Genomic DNA, 14,684 nt, shown 5'->3' on the forward strand with positions numbered 1-14,684 from the left:
AGGTTATCTCTTAGCTCTGAAACATTTTATGAACACATTTTCCTTAAAAAAATACAACTAACTGTTCAGTGAAATGCTCAATGATTTACAAAGTTAGATTCTTTGAGCTCTTCGTCAATAAGCTCCTACAATTAAGTTAATATAAAAATGCTGATTCAATGAATTTGTTTAAGAAAATGATCAAAGTTAGTTTAAATATGAAATTGTATAATGTGCATTAGAGCTGTTGTTTGAGAAGGAGTTTAAGTTTTTGTTTTGTTACTTGATTATTTGAATTTTTTTTATTTTTAATGGGCAGTTAATGTATTATTCTTTCTGCTGCTTTTCATTTTATTTGAGATTTGTACTTTTTGTTGTGTATTCAATTTTTTTGTTTTAAATGAAAAATAAAGGTCTTGAATTAAATAAATGCCAATTAAGTAATGCTTTTACATAAATTCACTGCTCAACGTTTATACTAACATCAGCATTTTATAAATCTTTTCAGAGAAACATATTTAGTCGGTCACATTTATATTTAGCACATTCTGTAATGGAATGACAGAAAGATGTCAGGGAATTCCGTGTACTCAAAGGATAGGAAAAGTCAGGTATATACGGGATAAAGCTAAATGGAAAATTTCAAAATTGAGTCTTCCTGTTAAAAAAAAAAAACAAAACAAAAAAAAACTTTGTAGCTTTGGCTAAAAGGAACATGCAAATGAACAAATAATACCCGTCTGAAGTTCTGCACGTTAAGTAGATTGTTGTATTTGCCAATGTAGCTTCTTTTCTTGTTCAATAATTAAATGATTTTGAGCAATGCCTTCACATGTAGGGGAGACAAAACATTTTAAGCTTTAACTCATGTTAGATTTATTTGTGGTTAGGTGATTTATATTTTCCAAGATTGCTCGTAAAGTTGAAAATTTAGCATTTTGTGTAATTATTTCATTGATAAAACTCCAAATAAAAAGAATCAAGTGATCCAATGAGCGTATATGTAACCTACTCTGGCTCCCCCATCAGGTTAAAAACTGTTACTGCAACACTGAAGTGATTCATCAGGTCAACTTTTTATGTTGGCACATTCCACCGGTGTTCATAAGGTCAAAGCGGGTCAAAGCTGATGTCAGTGATTATTTATAACCCAGTTAAAATAAGTGTTTATTTTTATATAACTGTCACCATTCAGATCTGTTCAAAGCTCAACATCGTATTAGAGCCATGGAAATTGCAACATTATTGATGCTTATTAGTTTCATCTGTAAATAAAGACAACACATTCATGATTTGGCTCTGCACCTAATGATTTATTTAATAAAAAAATACAAAACTCCAAAAAGTTTCCATAGGAAAGAAATATTGTGCAATCCCGTCTCGTTCATATCCAGTTTAAATGCATGATCAAACTGTGTCCAAGTCTTAATATTACATAATGCATAATCAGTCTAAGACAAAAATATAAAAGCAGGAAGGAGAAGAGGAAAGGTACAGTCTGCTTTTTGAGTCCCTGTGTTTGAAATGTTCATCTTTAAGACTTTTATATTAGACAGGTGAAAAACAGATATTTCTCTCAAGAGTCAAGTGTACTGAATCATAYAGTCAACATGGACCAGACACTAAAATATTTATCTCCATAAGTTATGTGGTGCTTCTAGAGATCTTGAGAACTAACACTTGAAAGGCTCAGTACTGAAGTGGAGATCATGGAAACAAAAAAATATAGCAGCTACTTGAGGAACTGAAGTACACATCTGACCACCTCTTTSTGAGCCAACATATATTTGATATTGATAAAGCAATTAAGAATACACAGATATCAGCTTTTTGTACAAGTACTCGTTCAAAATCCCCCCCATTTCACTTTTTTTTTGTGTGGACACACATTTCAAATGTAACCCCCCATTACACGCCAGTGTGRACGCTTTATGCAGCTGCTGTGCCACACATGCACAGAAGATAACATGACGCTGCATTCAGCGTGCTGTTTACAAAAGTAGCCTATGGATGCTACATGTTAGCATGCTGATTATGAAGTTATTGTGGAATCAGAGCAGATTAAATAATTATCTGGCATGACGGTGAAGTTCAATAGGTACTCTGTATCAGTACTCAGTTTCAGCAAGTACCCAAACCGAAGTACTCCTACTCTGAGGGGTGGGGGTATCGGTGCATCCCTAAAAGTAATAAAATGACCTSTTTTATACAACAGAGATCAATGATTCTTGTTTGCAACTGTACTGACACAGGTTTGAGTTTACAGTGGTTTGATTATTATTAAAAGGAAACTCAGTTATTAATTTCCCAGTGATTATTGATAGAGAACTGCAGAAACTAATTCAAGTAAAAATCAGTCCCATTTCATCCTGTTTAAACCCCACGGAGACAATTCAAGTGTGATTCAGCCTCATTCCATTGAAGGTTGATCCCCAGCTTTCAAACAGAAAGCAGAAATGTGTGCAACAATGTTCCTCTCATTCTCCAGTTATTTACCTGACCTTTAAAAGTGTCAAGTTTGGAGAGAACTTTGTCTGATCGTTATTGAAGATATAAAAACATTTTAAAAAATGCTGCTGCATGTTTAAACCACACGTTTGTGACAGGATTTAGCTGGAACCTCCAAGCTGGTCTCTCGCCCGCAGCATGCTGGCACGTCAACCAGGTGAGACTCTGCWGCAGAAGCTGGCAGGCCCCGAGAGCAAATCTGCTGAACCTGTTGCCTAAACGAAAAGAAAAAAAAAGGAGTTAGATGCTATAAAGACTTTTACAACTATAAAAATGTCCTCAAAGCGGTTTCTCACCAGGCAGGTCGAGACATGACGTAGTAAAGGTCGGGTCTTTGAAAGCCGTTGAAGGTGGAGGACGCAGCGACGGTGTAAGCACCCATATTCTCAAAGACCATCCAGTCACCCACCTGCATGTCTGGCAGGTAACACTGCTCCACGATCCGGTCCAGGCCGTCACACGTTGGACCCCAGATACTGCAGGGGTACATGACCTCATCAGGCTTTGGCTTCTTTTAGAGGGGAAAAAAAACGGAGAGGTTAACCTTTGATTTTTCCCCCCCCATTCGTGTTTATGTACGGCAGCACTTTTGCATTTTACAAACCTTGTGCAGCGTTGGCAAACAGTGAGCGTGGTCATACAGTATGCAGTTAAAGGARCCGTACACCCCATCATTGACGTAGTACATCAGAGTCCGGTCACTGCTCGCTTCGTCTTCCTCTGCAATAAAYATCAAATCATTTAAACAACAAATAAAAGCAAAACTTTCCCAGTAAAGGCACTTTAAGTATGTGGATTGTCCTTCGAATTAAAGGCAGTTACCGTCAGAAGCCGACTCATCATCCATGATAACCTTCTTGGCGATGATGTTCACAACCAATGTGTAGGCGGACGCCACATAGAACCGCCCCGGCTCGGCAATGATCCTGACGCCAGCGTCGACAGGAAAATACTTGTCGAGGGCCGGGTTGATGACTGCGGTGATCTATAATGGAAAGTTTCAGTCATGACCACGCCCACATAGCAAGTACTTTTAGCGTGTGAAAGCTACTGATTATCGAGCTATATTTAACGGAAAAAAAAAAAGAAGAAAGAAAAGCAGTTTGCTACCTCTTCGAATTTGAGCTCAGCATCTTCAGAGCCAGGAAAACCGCCTCCGATGTCGAGGAGATCCATGCTGAAGCCCAGTTCATCCTGCAGATCGCATTTTTCAGCTTTCAGCGCAARCGCTTAAGAAATACGACTGCGCGTGCATTTTTAGCCACAACTCACCCCCATATCGAAGACGCAGCGGGCGTCGGCGATGGCTTTGGCGTAGGTCTCCGCGTCAGTGCAGCCACTGCCCACGTGGAAGCTGACGCCGATCACATCCAGCCCCAGTTCCTTGGCCCGCTCAAGAAGACCCCGGCAGGCTTTCAGGGGGGCCCCGAACTTCACGCTCAGACGACAAACTGCCTTTGAGTCGTCCGTGGCGATACGCAACACTAGTCTGGGCACAGAACAGAAACGGCATTTACAAAAAGTACAAAAAAAAAAGGACCAAACTGAAGCGAAGGAAAAGCTACAAATTTTACCTAAAAAGCCTACGAGTCTTACTTGGCATTGTCGTGACAACGAGCCACTTTCATGAGTTCCACTTCACTATCAAAGGTCATCATCTGGACGCCGTGCGAAGACGCATACTTTATCTGAGAAACTTGCTTGCAGGGGTTGGCATAAATGATTCGGCTTGGATCAACTCCCAAAGACTGAACCAGCTGAATCTCCGTCTGCAGGAGAGAAAAAAAAATATCAGTAAAAAAAAAAAAGACACTAATGCAGTTTCATCAATGTTTAAGAAAGCTTTCTATTCCTTCACACCAAGAGCACCAGTGGAATCCTTCTAAACACACCTTGCTAGCACAGTCAAAGCCAGTTCCCAGGGATGCCAGAGTCATGACTACAGCCTGGCTGTCGTTGCACTTCACAGCGTAGAATGGAGTGATGCGAGGCAGTGCCCTCACCCAGCGAAGGTGCTTCTTTAGGACATCTCCCAGGTCGCAGACATAAAAAGCATCCCTGTCATCCTGTAATAGRATAAAATATTAACTTTGTAAAAGTCAGTTTTGTAATCATCTTGTATTTATCAGAAACACAGTGCAATAAATCACTTATTTAGGTGACTCTACAGTGCCAAATATAATAAAATAATTTAAAAAAAGACATCATTGCAAAACAAATGGGGGCAAGCTGAGTAGTGCATAAACAATGCCAGCACAGGATGCATACCGTCAAAGATGACTCATTGATTTTCTGCTCAACAATGTCCCGAGCAGAAAAACCCTCCTCGAGGAAAGAGAATTCAAAATCTGTGTTTGYGGCAGCGGTCATCCTGATATTTGTTTTTGTGCAAACTGGAAGAAAAATGAATGACGTGCAGCTTTGTCAGCATCTTTTGTATAYGAGTAATATCTAAAACATTTGAGTGAGGAAAAAGAAAAAAATATCAACTTACTTGGATATGAAAGAGACAGGATTGAGAACTGCTGTGACCTAGGTGCAGTGAAGCCAAGGGGGCTCACCACTGAAATTAAATCCCTTTAAATAAGACTCAAGGCCAGGGCCTGTTGAGCAACTGGAGTGTGACTTCCTTGAGTGAAGATTCTATAAAAAAAAATTAAAAGGAGGAAGGTTAATGAAGTCATACTAAACGTAAATTACTTCACCAGTATGAACTCAGARATTTAACTGTACTGAAACTCTGCTTAAAATGGTCCACAATATAAAAACATGATTTTCTGTGGTTTTRTTGAGTTTACACAGCTCCATTTTATAACTGTCACGTTAACTTGGCACCGGAAAAGTCATTGAAAGACGAGTGCGCTTAAGCCACGCCCATTTKCCCCTTTCAACGAATCGCAACAGGGATCCACCCTTGACTCAAAATGAATGAGCGACAATTGGCCAATCAGCGACTACTACTTCCCTGACGTCAATACGCCGGTTCCGCTTGGAGCTCTTCATGCCATGAGGCAATTTTCATTGCGTTTCAAATGGTTATAAAACAGTCCGTAAAAACAGACAAATCAGTTTATAACGGTATTACGCCTAACACTGAATAAARCCATATTTATTAGTCCTAAAACACTAACAATATATAACACAGTCCCGCCTGCTACATCGAAAAGGAAACAAAGAAGAATGCTAGCTTAGCTAATCAACCGATTGTCAAGCCGGCCACGTACTACAGCAGAGCTGACTTAAATTACAAGACACGGGTAGAAAAAAAAACCCGTCAAAAACTATATGCTTACCTTAAAAAGCATTTATAAAGAGTTTGTCCATTAGATCAGAGAGATGGGTTTTTAAAAAGCAGTTCCCCTTCACGACGAAGTGCCCCTGCTTGGAGGTGTAGCCTGACTGACTGGAWAGAGGCGAAGGAGCCTCGGAGTATTTATAGAGGGTCCGTTACCAGAGCAACGCAGCCAGCTGAAACCGGCCTACCATCCACGTAGGAACCGGTTTTGGCTTGTCATCTCATCCACATGGTGGGATATAAAGAGACTGCCACTGTGGATGCGGATTGTTTTAATGTTTTGTTTTTTTTAAAAGCCTAGATGTTGCCACTGCGCTGCACTTTGAACATCTCATGTCTTAAAACAAGGGATCTTTATCTAAAACAATAGATTTTGGTCAGAGTGTGAAAGAAATCACACTACTCTTAATTTCTATAGGTTTTTTGATTGTCTTTAAAACAATGTGGACTTTGACTGTTCATTGATTTTCAGTCTTGTTCTAAGCCATTCAAAGAAACAAACTCAATAAATGCTGCAGTGTAAAAAAACAAGCCATTTTAAATTGGATTTTTTTTTAAATGGGTAACTAGAAAACAGAGTTGTAAAGTAACTGAGTACAAATACTTTGTTACTGTACTTAAGTATAAGTTTTGGGTATCTGTATGCTTGAGTAATTATTTTTCAGCCTACTTTTTACTTCTACTTAGATTTTCACACAGTTATCTGTATTTTCTACTTACATTTTTTTTAAAAAGCAAGTAGAAAGTCATTACTTTTATTTAATTTTTGCTTGTTTTCCTTGCAGCTACTTATCGTAAAAAATCCTACTGTCCATATAAATTGTGCCTCCTAGAGTGAATTTAATTGTGGTTGAATGAGAAGTATAAATATATAAAATTCTGATATCGTATTAGTTTGTACACAGACAAATCATGTCACACTCCAGCAGGATGTAATCATTAAAATGAAAGGACTGTACTTAAGAAGTATTTGTATTTCTGGAATTATATTATTGCATTTGGCCGCAGCCCTCAGATAGATTTTTATTTTGGGGAAAAGGTTTGTGCAGCCTTGATATTTGTATATAAACTGATACAGCTAGAGTGCATCCTAAATTTAACATAAATTATTTATTTTAATACAACATAGTATTTCTGCATTTTTGGGGGGAGGTCACATCTTAATAAATGTCATTATGTAAAATCGAACTGCTCATTTTAAATCAATACTTTTACTTTAATACTTAAGTACAAAAAAATATCAGATACTTTAAGAATTTTACTCAATTAATATTCCTAAAGAAGAATTTAACTTTTACCAAAATAATTTTTTGGTAAGATACTTGTACTTTTACTCAAGTATCACTTTGTGGTACTTTATGCAACACTGCTAGAAAAGCCATAAAAGAAAGACATTCTCATTTGTGTTGTCCACAATTTAAAAACATTATTTTTGCTAAACTGAGTTGATGCAATTCTTAATGTAGGTTTAAAAACTGCATTTCAAAATGTATGATTTCAAACACTTTCAGAACAATATTAGAGGCCTACTGCTTAAGGTCACTTTAAAAAGTGCAATACAAAAAAAAACCTTTAATATATAAGAGCTGGATTTTGACTTGCATTATTCTAAAGGGGTGGAAATGATTTTGTGGATTCTCTCGTCTGTCACTTATCAAAAAAATACACAGAAGAGATTACATAAAAATGATAAACATAGACTTATACAATAAAGAAAGTCTGACTGATGACTTCAAACATTTTTCTGTTTCTTTATTTTCTAATAATTTGTCAGACTTTAGGACTGCTCTGATTACTAGAACTCTGTAAACAACTCAAGATAATCAGAATGCACACGTCTGCACACACAGTCAGTAGAGTTGATGTGGTTACCCTAAAAATTAAGGTCTACTTAGGATACATTTTATGTCCATATGAATTAATAGCAGAGTGCATTGATGAACTGATCATTTGCAAGTGTGAGCACCTCAAATAATATGCAGGTTTGGCTGTTTTGGAGCATTCGGATATCAACAAAATGCCGGCGGGGCAAGGTTTTACAGAAACATTAGCTGGTGAGGGGGTCAGCACAAAAGAGTTCACCTTGATCCACTGTCCTTCAAGAACCCTGCACTGCATTTCAGTTAATCCCAGAGTTGCCAAGTCATGCCTGGCAGCCTGCAACAATCTGCTGCTTCTGACAACAATGTCTCAGTAACGTGATCTGCCTCTATGAGAGTCTGCTCCGATTCATTCTGAGCTGCTGACGGGCTTGATAAGATTAAAGAAGGATAATTGACATGTGTGTCACAACAATCCTGGAGAGTTGGATTGTTGCAGTCTTAAAGATGATTCTTTTGTTCTACTAAATAAGAGGATTTAAGTTGCTCAGTTGTCCTTGTTGTTTGAGTCTCTTCTTCATGATGTGCCACACTTATGTTCCCTTGCATCAGACCAAATGATGGCTTTTACGCCTTTCACACAGAGCAGCCTGTGTGGTCCTTCTCATCCTTGGCTCGTAAAAAGTTGTTGCATTTTTGGAAAACTTTCCAACCTTTTGGGAATGGGGTTAGTCTATATATTTAATTCGTGCACTCGTTTTAAAAATGTTCCTGCAGTTGTGACGCATGTTCCAAACTAACATTTATACAGTAAATGTTTTCTATGAATAGAAAATCACATGCTGTTGTAAGCTACTGAAAATAGTGTGCAGCAGTAAAGCAGTAAAAATGCTTATTTTAAACCAGAACCCCTCTTACCACACAGTCTAATCAGTCCAAAGCTTGCCGTTCACAGACGTTTGGTTTGAAAGCAGACATTACCAAATGGAGGAAAATGAAGAATTTGGTTAGTTTGACTTAAACACATGTGGAAATCCTGCATAGGCATCAGTTCTTAGACACTAAGAGGAAACACTGGGGCTTCTTAAGGACCACATATCCGTGGGCTTAATATTTTTCCCAGGTCTTGAGGCCACAATAAAGATTTTTGCCCGTGCACAATTAGTTTTCCATTCAGAGCTACTGCAGGGTTGGCGAATGAAGTCACTCATACCAAGAACTTCAGTTCTTAGAAACCATTAAGCACAGCCATTTCTTAATTTTGTAAGAAAAAAGGAGATTTTACTGATGAAAATATACAATCATGTGGAAATTTGGGCTAATTTCTCATGCAAACCAGACAGGAAGTCATTGCACTCCCAAGGGCAAATCCATTTTTAACAAATTTTCATCAATTTGACAAGACAAGATTAAAAAAAAACATTAAATCAAATTGTCCCACCTCTTTGCAGTGTTTTATTTTCCATTCTGTAGGCTATGCATGGTTACCCTCACCTGGACCCCTGTCCTTCCTTTCCTCTTGTAATGTCTGCCTCTCTGTAGAGTTTGTTTTAGTTACTGTGGACCATTGTGGCCCAGCCCCCACATCTGCAAGGCCTCAGCACCATACAGGAGTCAGGACTGTCACTGAACCCCCCACACTTGTGTGAGTGGGCTTGAGAATGTTACTGTAGCTTTCTGTTATATTTCTTTATCAGTTCGGCTTCACAATCAGCTGCTGCAGTCCTATTTTGTAACAATCAAATAGAGAGGGCCCTGCCTAGTTTGGCAACCAAAGCAAGATTTCAGGTGGCAGTTTTCTAAATCTCACTGCCAATTTACATACATTCACATACCACATTAAATTGTTTTGTCTTTGATATTATTTATTAGCTTTAGAAACCAGATTGTCCAATTAAAATAGTTAACATTATATACCATTTGAAACAGAATACCAGAAGTCTACTTCATACCTGACATCTGCTGACAGCAATGACTCCTCAAGGAACAACTGCTCATGTCAATCAGCAACTGTGGAGTGAAGTAGTTCTAGGGGGGTCCAGGGGTATACTCCCCCAGTAAATTTAGTAAAAGATCTAATCAAAACGACGAATTCTGAGCCGTTTGAAGAACATTTTACAAAATTCTTGGGGTTAACAAAACAACATAAAATCAGTATTTTCTGAAAGTAGAAAACCAAAAACTGCACTTTAGCCTGAACTTTACTTGAAATCATAACTGAAACTTTCATTATCCGTAGCATCAGTCTTGACTGCATCATGATACTTTTATCGCAAAATATCCTCCGCACCAAATAACACTTCATGTAGTAACAAAGAGAAACACAAAGAACAAGTTACCTTCATAAACCTGAGTAACCAGTGACTATTCTACAAACTAAACCAACTATACTCTAAAAAGGTATAAAATATATTTTTGTCCTTTATTTATGGTGCCCCCATTAATGGACAGTGCCCTTAGCATTTCCCTATACTGCCCATGCCGCAGGCCGGCCCTGTCCTCTAGTGTACATATTTATTGTGTGCTTCAGATCAGCGTGAATAACAAATCTTAATAACTATTTTCATGCATAATTTCCATGCTGAGTTAATTGCTGGAAATAATTGTGGTAGTCACAAGTACGTGCTTGGCCTTTCCTTCAATGTCAGTTGCGACTGCTTATAAAAGCTGTCCGGTGATCACATCACGACTGACTGGTTTCAGCCAGTTACCAACCGAGTAATTCATTAGTTTGAGCTGAATTACTCACAGAAGTAGTGTTCTGTCAGATGTCGGGGATTACAGGTGTTAACAGGTTAACAAGCAAAATCCAATAAGGCTTAACCTGAATTTAGATAAACATTTAGGACTTACCCAGACACCCAAACATGGCTTTAGGTTTATTTGAACAGATGCAGCTGCAGTCTGTGGTCAAGTTGAAGTCACAAGAAGCAAAATGTGTGGATACAAACAGTAAAAAAAAAAAAGAATTAAAAGTTTAAAACTTCATATTAATATAAAGTTAATATAGTATTTGATAAGTCATTTCAGGCTGGAATAGAATAAAGCTAATGAGAGACGGAACACCGAGGCTATTTAGTGTCAGATACATATTTCAAGGAAACAGTAAAGATAAAACCTCACATTTTCTCTGAACCCAAATAATGTGTTACTTGTAATTTAGGTTTGGCTGTGGCGTCAGGCATGYTGCCACAAAGACTTTATAAGAAAAAAAAAAGATTAAAGCGTTGCTCTTGTGGATGACTGCTGACTGAACTCATTCATGGCCGGTTCATTCTCAAGGCTGACATCAGCCTTCGGCTACATTTTAAAGAAAATATTATCCAGCTCATAATTGCATCAAAACATTACCAGACTTTTTTTTTCTTCTCTTGTAAAAGAACACCAGCTGCCCTACTTTGTCTTTTGCTGTCSTAATGTTTAAACTGACTGCCGACTCATTTTTACTTTTGGTGCCAAGTTGCCAAGATTTTGTGCTTTCGCCTGTGTGGCGATGGGGACAAAAAAAAAGGTGGTGACCATATTTCCACTGGAATATCTTTTGTGTTTCTGTGTTAAAATGGCTGCATCAGCACATTCTAGTCATCTGATCCATTTGCAGGAACATAGGACAGAGAAAGCCTGCAGCTTTACATTTAATGTCAGGGTTTGGTTATTTGCTCATAAAGCATGGAAGGCCCAGGGACAAAAGTGCAAATATGTAAACAAAGATTAAATCTAGAATCATAAACCTTTGGAGTAACTTAAAGCTTTAGAGTTTACATATTAAACAAATGTAATTACTATTGCAATCATTATTATTCTTTTGAAAATAAATCTTACAAATCAAATTCAAGGTTTTTCTTGAAGTGTAAACCTTGAGGATGCCTCTACACACAAACTGTCTCATATGATGGAGACTTAAAATTGTATTGTTTTAGTTTATATTTCTTTATTTTAGCCTTTGGWGCCAAACTTCCCCTGTCCGAATCGTCATTCGTCATGATAACACCAAACAACTGTGAAAGAAAAAGAGGACGATTTACCTGCAACAACATCGCATGACATTTAGCTCATTTGTTGCACACAGAAACAGTATTGCTGATGTCCCAACACAGGAAAAACTCACAACACAGGAAAAACTCACAACACAGGACAGGAAACGAGATTGTGGATCTGTCATCAGGACTCACTCATCCACTGTACTGAGGACAATCTCAACAGGTCTTTTTATTCCACAAACATGTCTGAAATACTGACCCTGCTCTGTTTGCAGATTGGGAGGTTTGAACGCATGTGTGCTCAAATCACAAAAAGCAACAATTCAAAGTAGAAAAAAATGCCATTCAGACAGCAGCTGACGATCAACTTGTCAAATTATATTAGTGACTTAAAAAAAATTACAAATTTCCTTTAAAGGCTGCGTAAATAGTAAACTGGGCTGTAAAATTAAAAATCTCAGGGTGAAAAAAAAAGATAATTTTACTGGAACTTTCTGTTACAGAACGTGACGAACTGGTCTTAGGGGGAAAAGCACGCTGACATCAGAGGCGTTTAAAATCAGCACAAGTTTCCGGGCTTTCTGAAGGACATGTTGTGCATTCAACATGACAGGAATTATCCTGGCAATATAACTTGGGAGGAAGGAGGACATGAGCTCTTCTCTCTCTCTGCATTTAATAATTCTTGTTTTTGAGTAGAAATCGACTGTATATAAAGACACACTACGGACTTTTTGATGCACTTGCATTGTTAAAAAATCTAAACATTAGTCTTAAACAACAAAAAAACAACACAGAAAGGTAAATTTTATACCAAATAGAATATATTGTAAAAGTAATTCAGWGTTAGATTGACAATATACATTTTCAAACAGGATAAAAATACATTTTATCCACTCTCTGTTTGAAATTGACTCAGTCTTTCAGAATCTCAACACTCAGTTCCTTGTGGTCATCCCTGTTAAATTATCTGCAGTATCCCCGTCTGGTTTTACATTTCTACAGAAACTGACAGAGGTAATTATTTTTAAAGATGCTGTGATTTTGCAGAGAGGATTAAAAATCACCCAGTTCATTTGTCAGAATACTTCTGGTCTTGCGGTTCATCTGCAACTCTCCCCTCCTGCTTAGAGGTGAATTTAAGGAAAAAAAAACGCCAAACTATTTTGACTTCAGTTTGTGGACAGTTCTGTCTCATCTGTCCAAGCAGTCTCTTCAGAAGCGCCCTCTTCCTCTTCCCCTTCCTCTTCCTCTGCTGCTGCTCAGGTGTCCGGCTGAGCGCCTCAGCTTCTTCCTCTCGTTGTGATGTTCCCGCTCCGCCTGCTGCTGTCTCCTCTGCTGCTCCGACTGCACAGAGGAGGGTAAAATAGCAAATCTATTTTATTTCTGTTTGATTTTATCGACTTTTAAACCACTTGGTGATGACCTGTAAGACAATTTCTTCTCTTCACCTTAAATCAGGGGCGGATCTACAGGGGGGCAAAGCCCATTACAACCTTTAAAATAAATATTTACCAATAGATTAGTTTAGTATAGTATAGTAGTTTAGTTTAGTATAGATTTGTTTCTTAGAAGGGAAAAAGGACAATAAATAGTGTTTCAAAGTGTTTTTATGAATGTTTTGTTGACACTATTTAGATATAGGAAWTTTTTTGTGTACAGTACTTCAGTGAAGTGATCCTGCATTGCCCCACCTTTGCCCCCCCCCGTGGAAATTTTTCTAGATCTGCCAGCCACTGCCTTAAACCCACTGACTGCAACACTTTTTATAGTTCATATATTGTGTTATATTGGTCGCTGTGCTGAAGCGAAACAATCAGAAACATTTACAGGAGCAACAGGAGCAACAGGCAAAAATCATCTGGTACCTTTTTGAGAGTGAAGGTCAGCTGTTTGCTGCCCACTGCTGTGTCGGCCACGCTGTTGTTTCCTGAGTTTTCCTCCAACTTCAGCCGGTCTTCCAGAGAAACCCTAACAAATAACCCAAACAATCATCAGTCCAAGTCCACTAAGCAGTGCAAACACTGTGGAATTCACACATTTCTGTATTCTTGATTGAAGCTGTAAAGCACAGAAAGGTATTCTCAATAAAAACACTCAACACGTACTTCTGCAGCTTTTGTTTGTGCGCCATGTTGTTGAAGCTTGTGAACTCCTCTCCAGCTCTCAGCTGATAAAACTGTGGCTGACTCTTTTGTTTGCTCTCAGCCATGTTGGACRGTTTTTCCCCGTCCCCCTGCTCCAGCAGGACGGTGCTGCGGTCAGCTTGCTTCCTCTCCTGCCTTCGGCGATCTCGGTCCTCTTGCCGTAGTAACCTCCGCTGCTCCCTCACCTCCTCCACCCAGCTCTTGTCGTCGTCAGAGCTGTCCTCCTCGGAGCTGGCTTTTCCCTCCRGCTCCTCTTCGTCTTCAGCCTCCTAGACAGAGATAAAAAGGACAGGTTATTAAAATCTTGAAGAGGAGTAAACAATCCAGGAACTGAAGGCACATGAATCAGTGTTACCTGTTGAGCGGCAGCCTGATCCGCCAGCAGACGCAACTTCTTCTTTCTCTTCTGTTCCACCTTGGAGACGATGGGGTTGAGCAGACGGAACTCCTCGCACTGCTCGTCCACTTGGAAGTCTGGATTTTCAAACATCACTTTGAAACGATCATCTCCCAGTATGTTGGGAAGAGCCTGTAGCCATCATGCAAAAAAAGGGAAAAAAGTTTGACTTAATAATTGTTTTATATTTAACAGTTACAGTGGGGAGATCAAGTATTTGATACACTGTTGATTTTTCAGGTTTTCCCACTTGCAAAGCTTGTAGATGACTGTAATTTTTATCACAGGTACTCTTCAACTGTGAGTGACGGAATCTAAAACAAAAATCCAGAAAAATACAATGYATGATTTTTAAATAATTAATTTCCATTTTATTGTGTGACATAAGTATTTGATACACCAGAAAAATGAAACTTAATATTTGGTACAGAAACCTTTGTTTGCAATTACAGAGATCAGACGTTTCCTGTAGTTCTTGACCAGGTTTGCACACACTGCAGCAGGGATTTTGGCCCACTCCTCCATACGGATCTCCTCCAGAGCCTTCAGGTTTCGGGG

The 14,684-nt window shown here is 38.6% G+C and overlaps 2 protein-coding genes across 3 annotated transcripts in view; both read right to left on the minus strand.

Moving 5' to 3' along the window:
* Nucleotides 1-1,264: 1,264 nt before the first annotated feature.
* odc1 (ornithine decarboxylase 1) lies at nt 1,265-9,186 on the minus strand. Of its 2 annotated transcripts, none has more exons than XM_014010157.1 (11): nt 9,044-9,186; nt 4,982-5,130; nt 4,756-4,880; nt 4,380-4,553; nt 4,084-4,256; nt 3,760-3,976; nt 3,598-3,681; nt 3,310-3,472; nt 3,092-3,207; nt 2,784-2,998; nt 1,265-2,702 (listed from the first exon to the last, which is right to left on the minus strand). In XM_014010157.1, exons 3-11 carry the CDS (start codon nt 4,855-4,857, stop codon nt 2,564-2,566), a joined length of 1,383 nt encoding a protein of 460 aa, XP_013865611.1. In that variant the 5' UTR covers nt 4,858-4,880; nt 4,982-5,130; nt 9,044-9,186; the 3' UTR covers nt 1,265-2,563. The 2 variants fall into 2 exon arrangements, with proteins under 2 accessions (XP_013865611.1, XP_013865605.1); XM_014010151.1 differs by lacking the exon at nt 9,044-9,186 and adding an exon at nt 5,781-6,420.
* A 2,614-nt stretch (nt 9,187-11,800) lies between these two features.
* nol10 (nucleolar protein 10) overlaps nt 11,801-14,684 on the minus strand; it is a 16,187-nt gene continuing 13,303 nt past the window's right edge. The window contains exons 18-21 of the mRNA XM_014010168.1: nt 14,085-14,258; nt 13,691-13,998; nt 13,451-13,553; nt 11,801-12,929 (exon numbers count right to left, since the gene is read on the minus strand). Of these exons, the coding sequence (XP_013865622.1) occupies nt 12,798-12,929; nt 13,451-13,553; nt 13,691-13,998; nt 14,085-14,258 (717 nt within the window). The 3' untranslated portion in view covers nt 11,801-12,797. The remainder of the gene's footprint in view (nt 12,930-13,450; nt 13,554-13,690; nt 13,999-14,084; nt 14,259-14,684) is intronic.

Source organism: Austrofundulus limnaeus, unplaced genomic scaffold (genome assembly GCF_001266775.1).
Source record: "Austrofundulus limnaeus strain Quisiro unplaced genomic scaffold, Austrofundulus_limnaeus-1.0 Scaffold2, whole genome shotgun sequence".
NCBI lineage: Eukaryota > Metazoa > Chordata > Actinopteri > Cyprinodontiformes > Rivulidae > Austrofundulus > Austrofundulus limnaeus.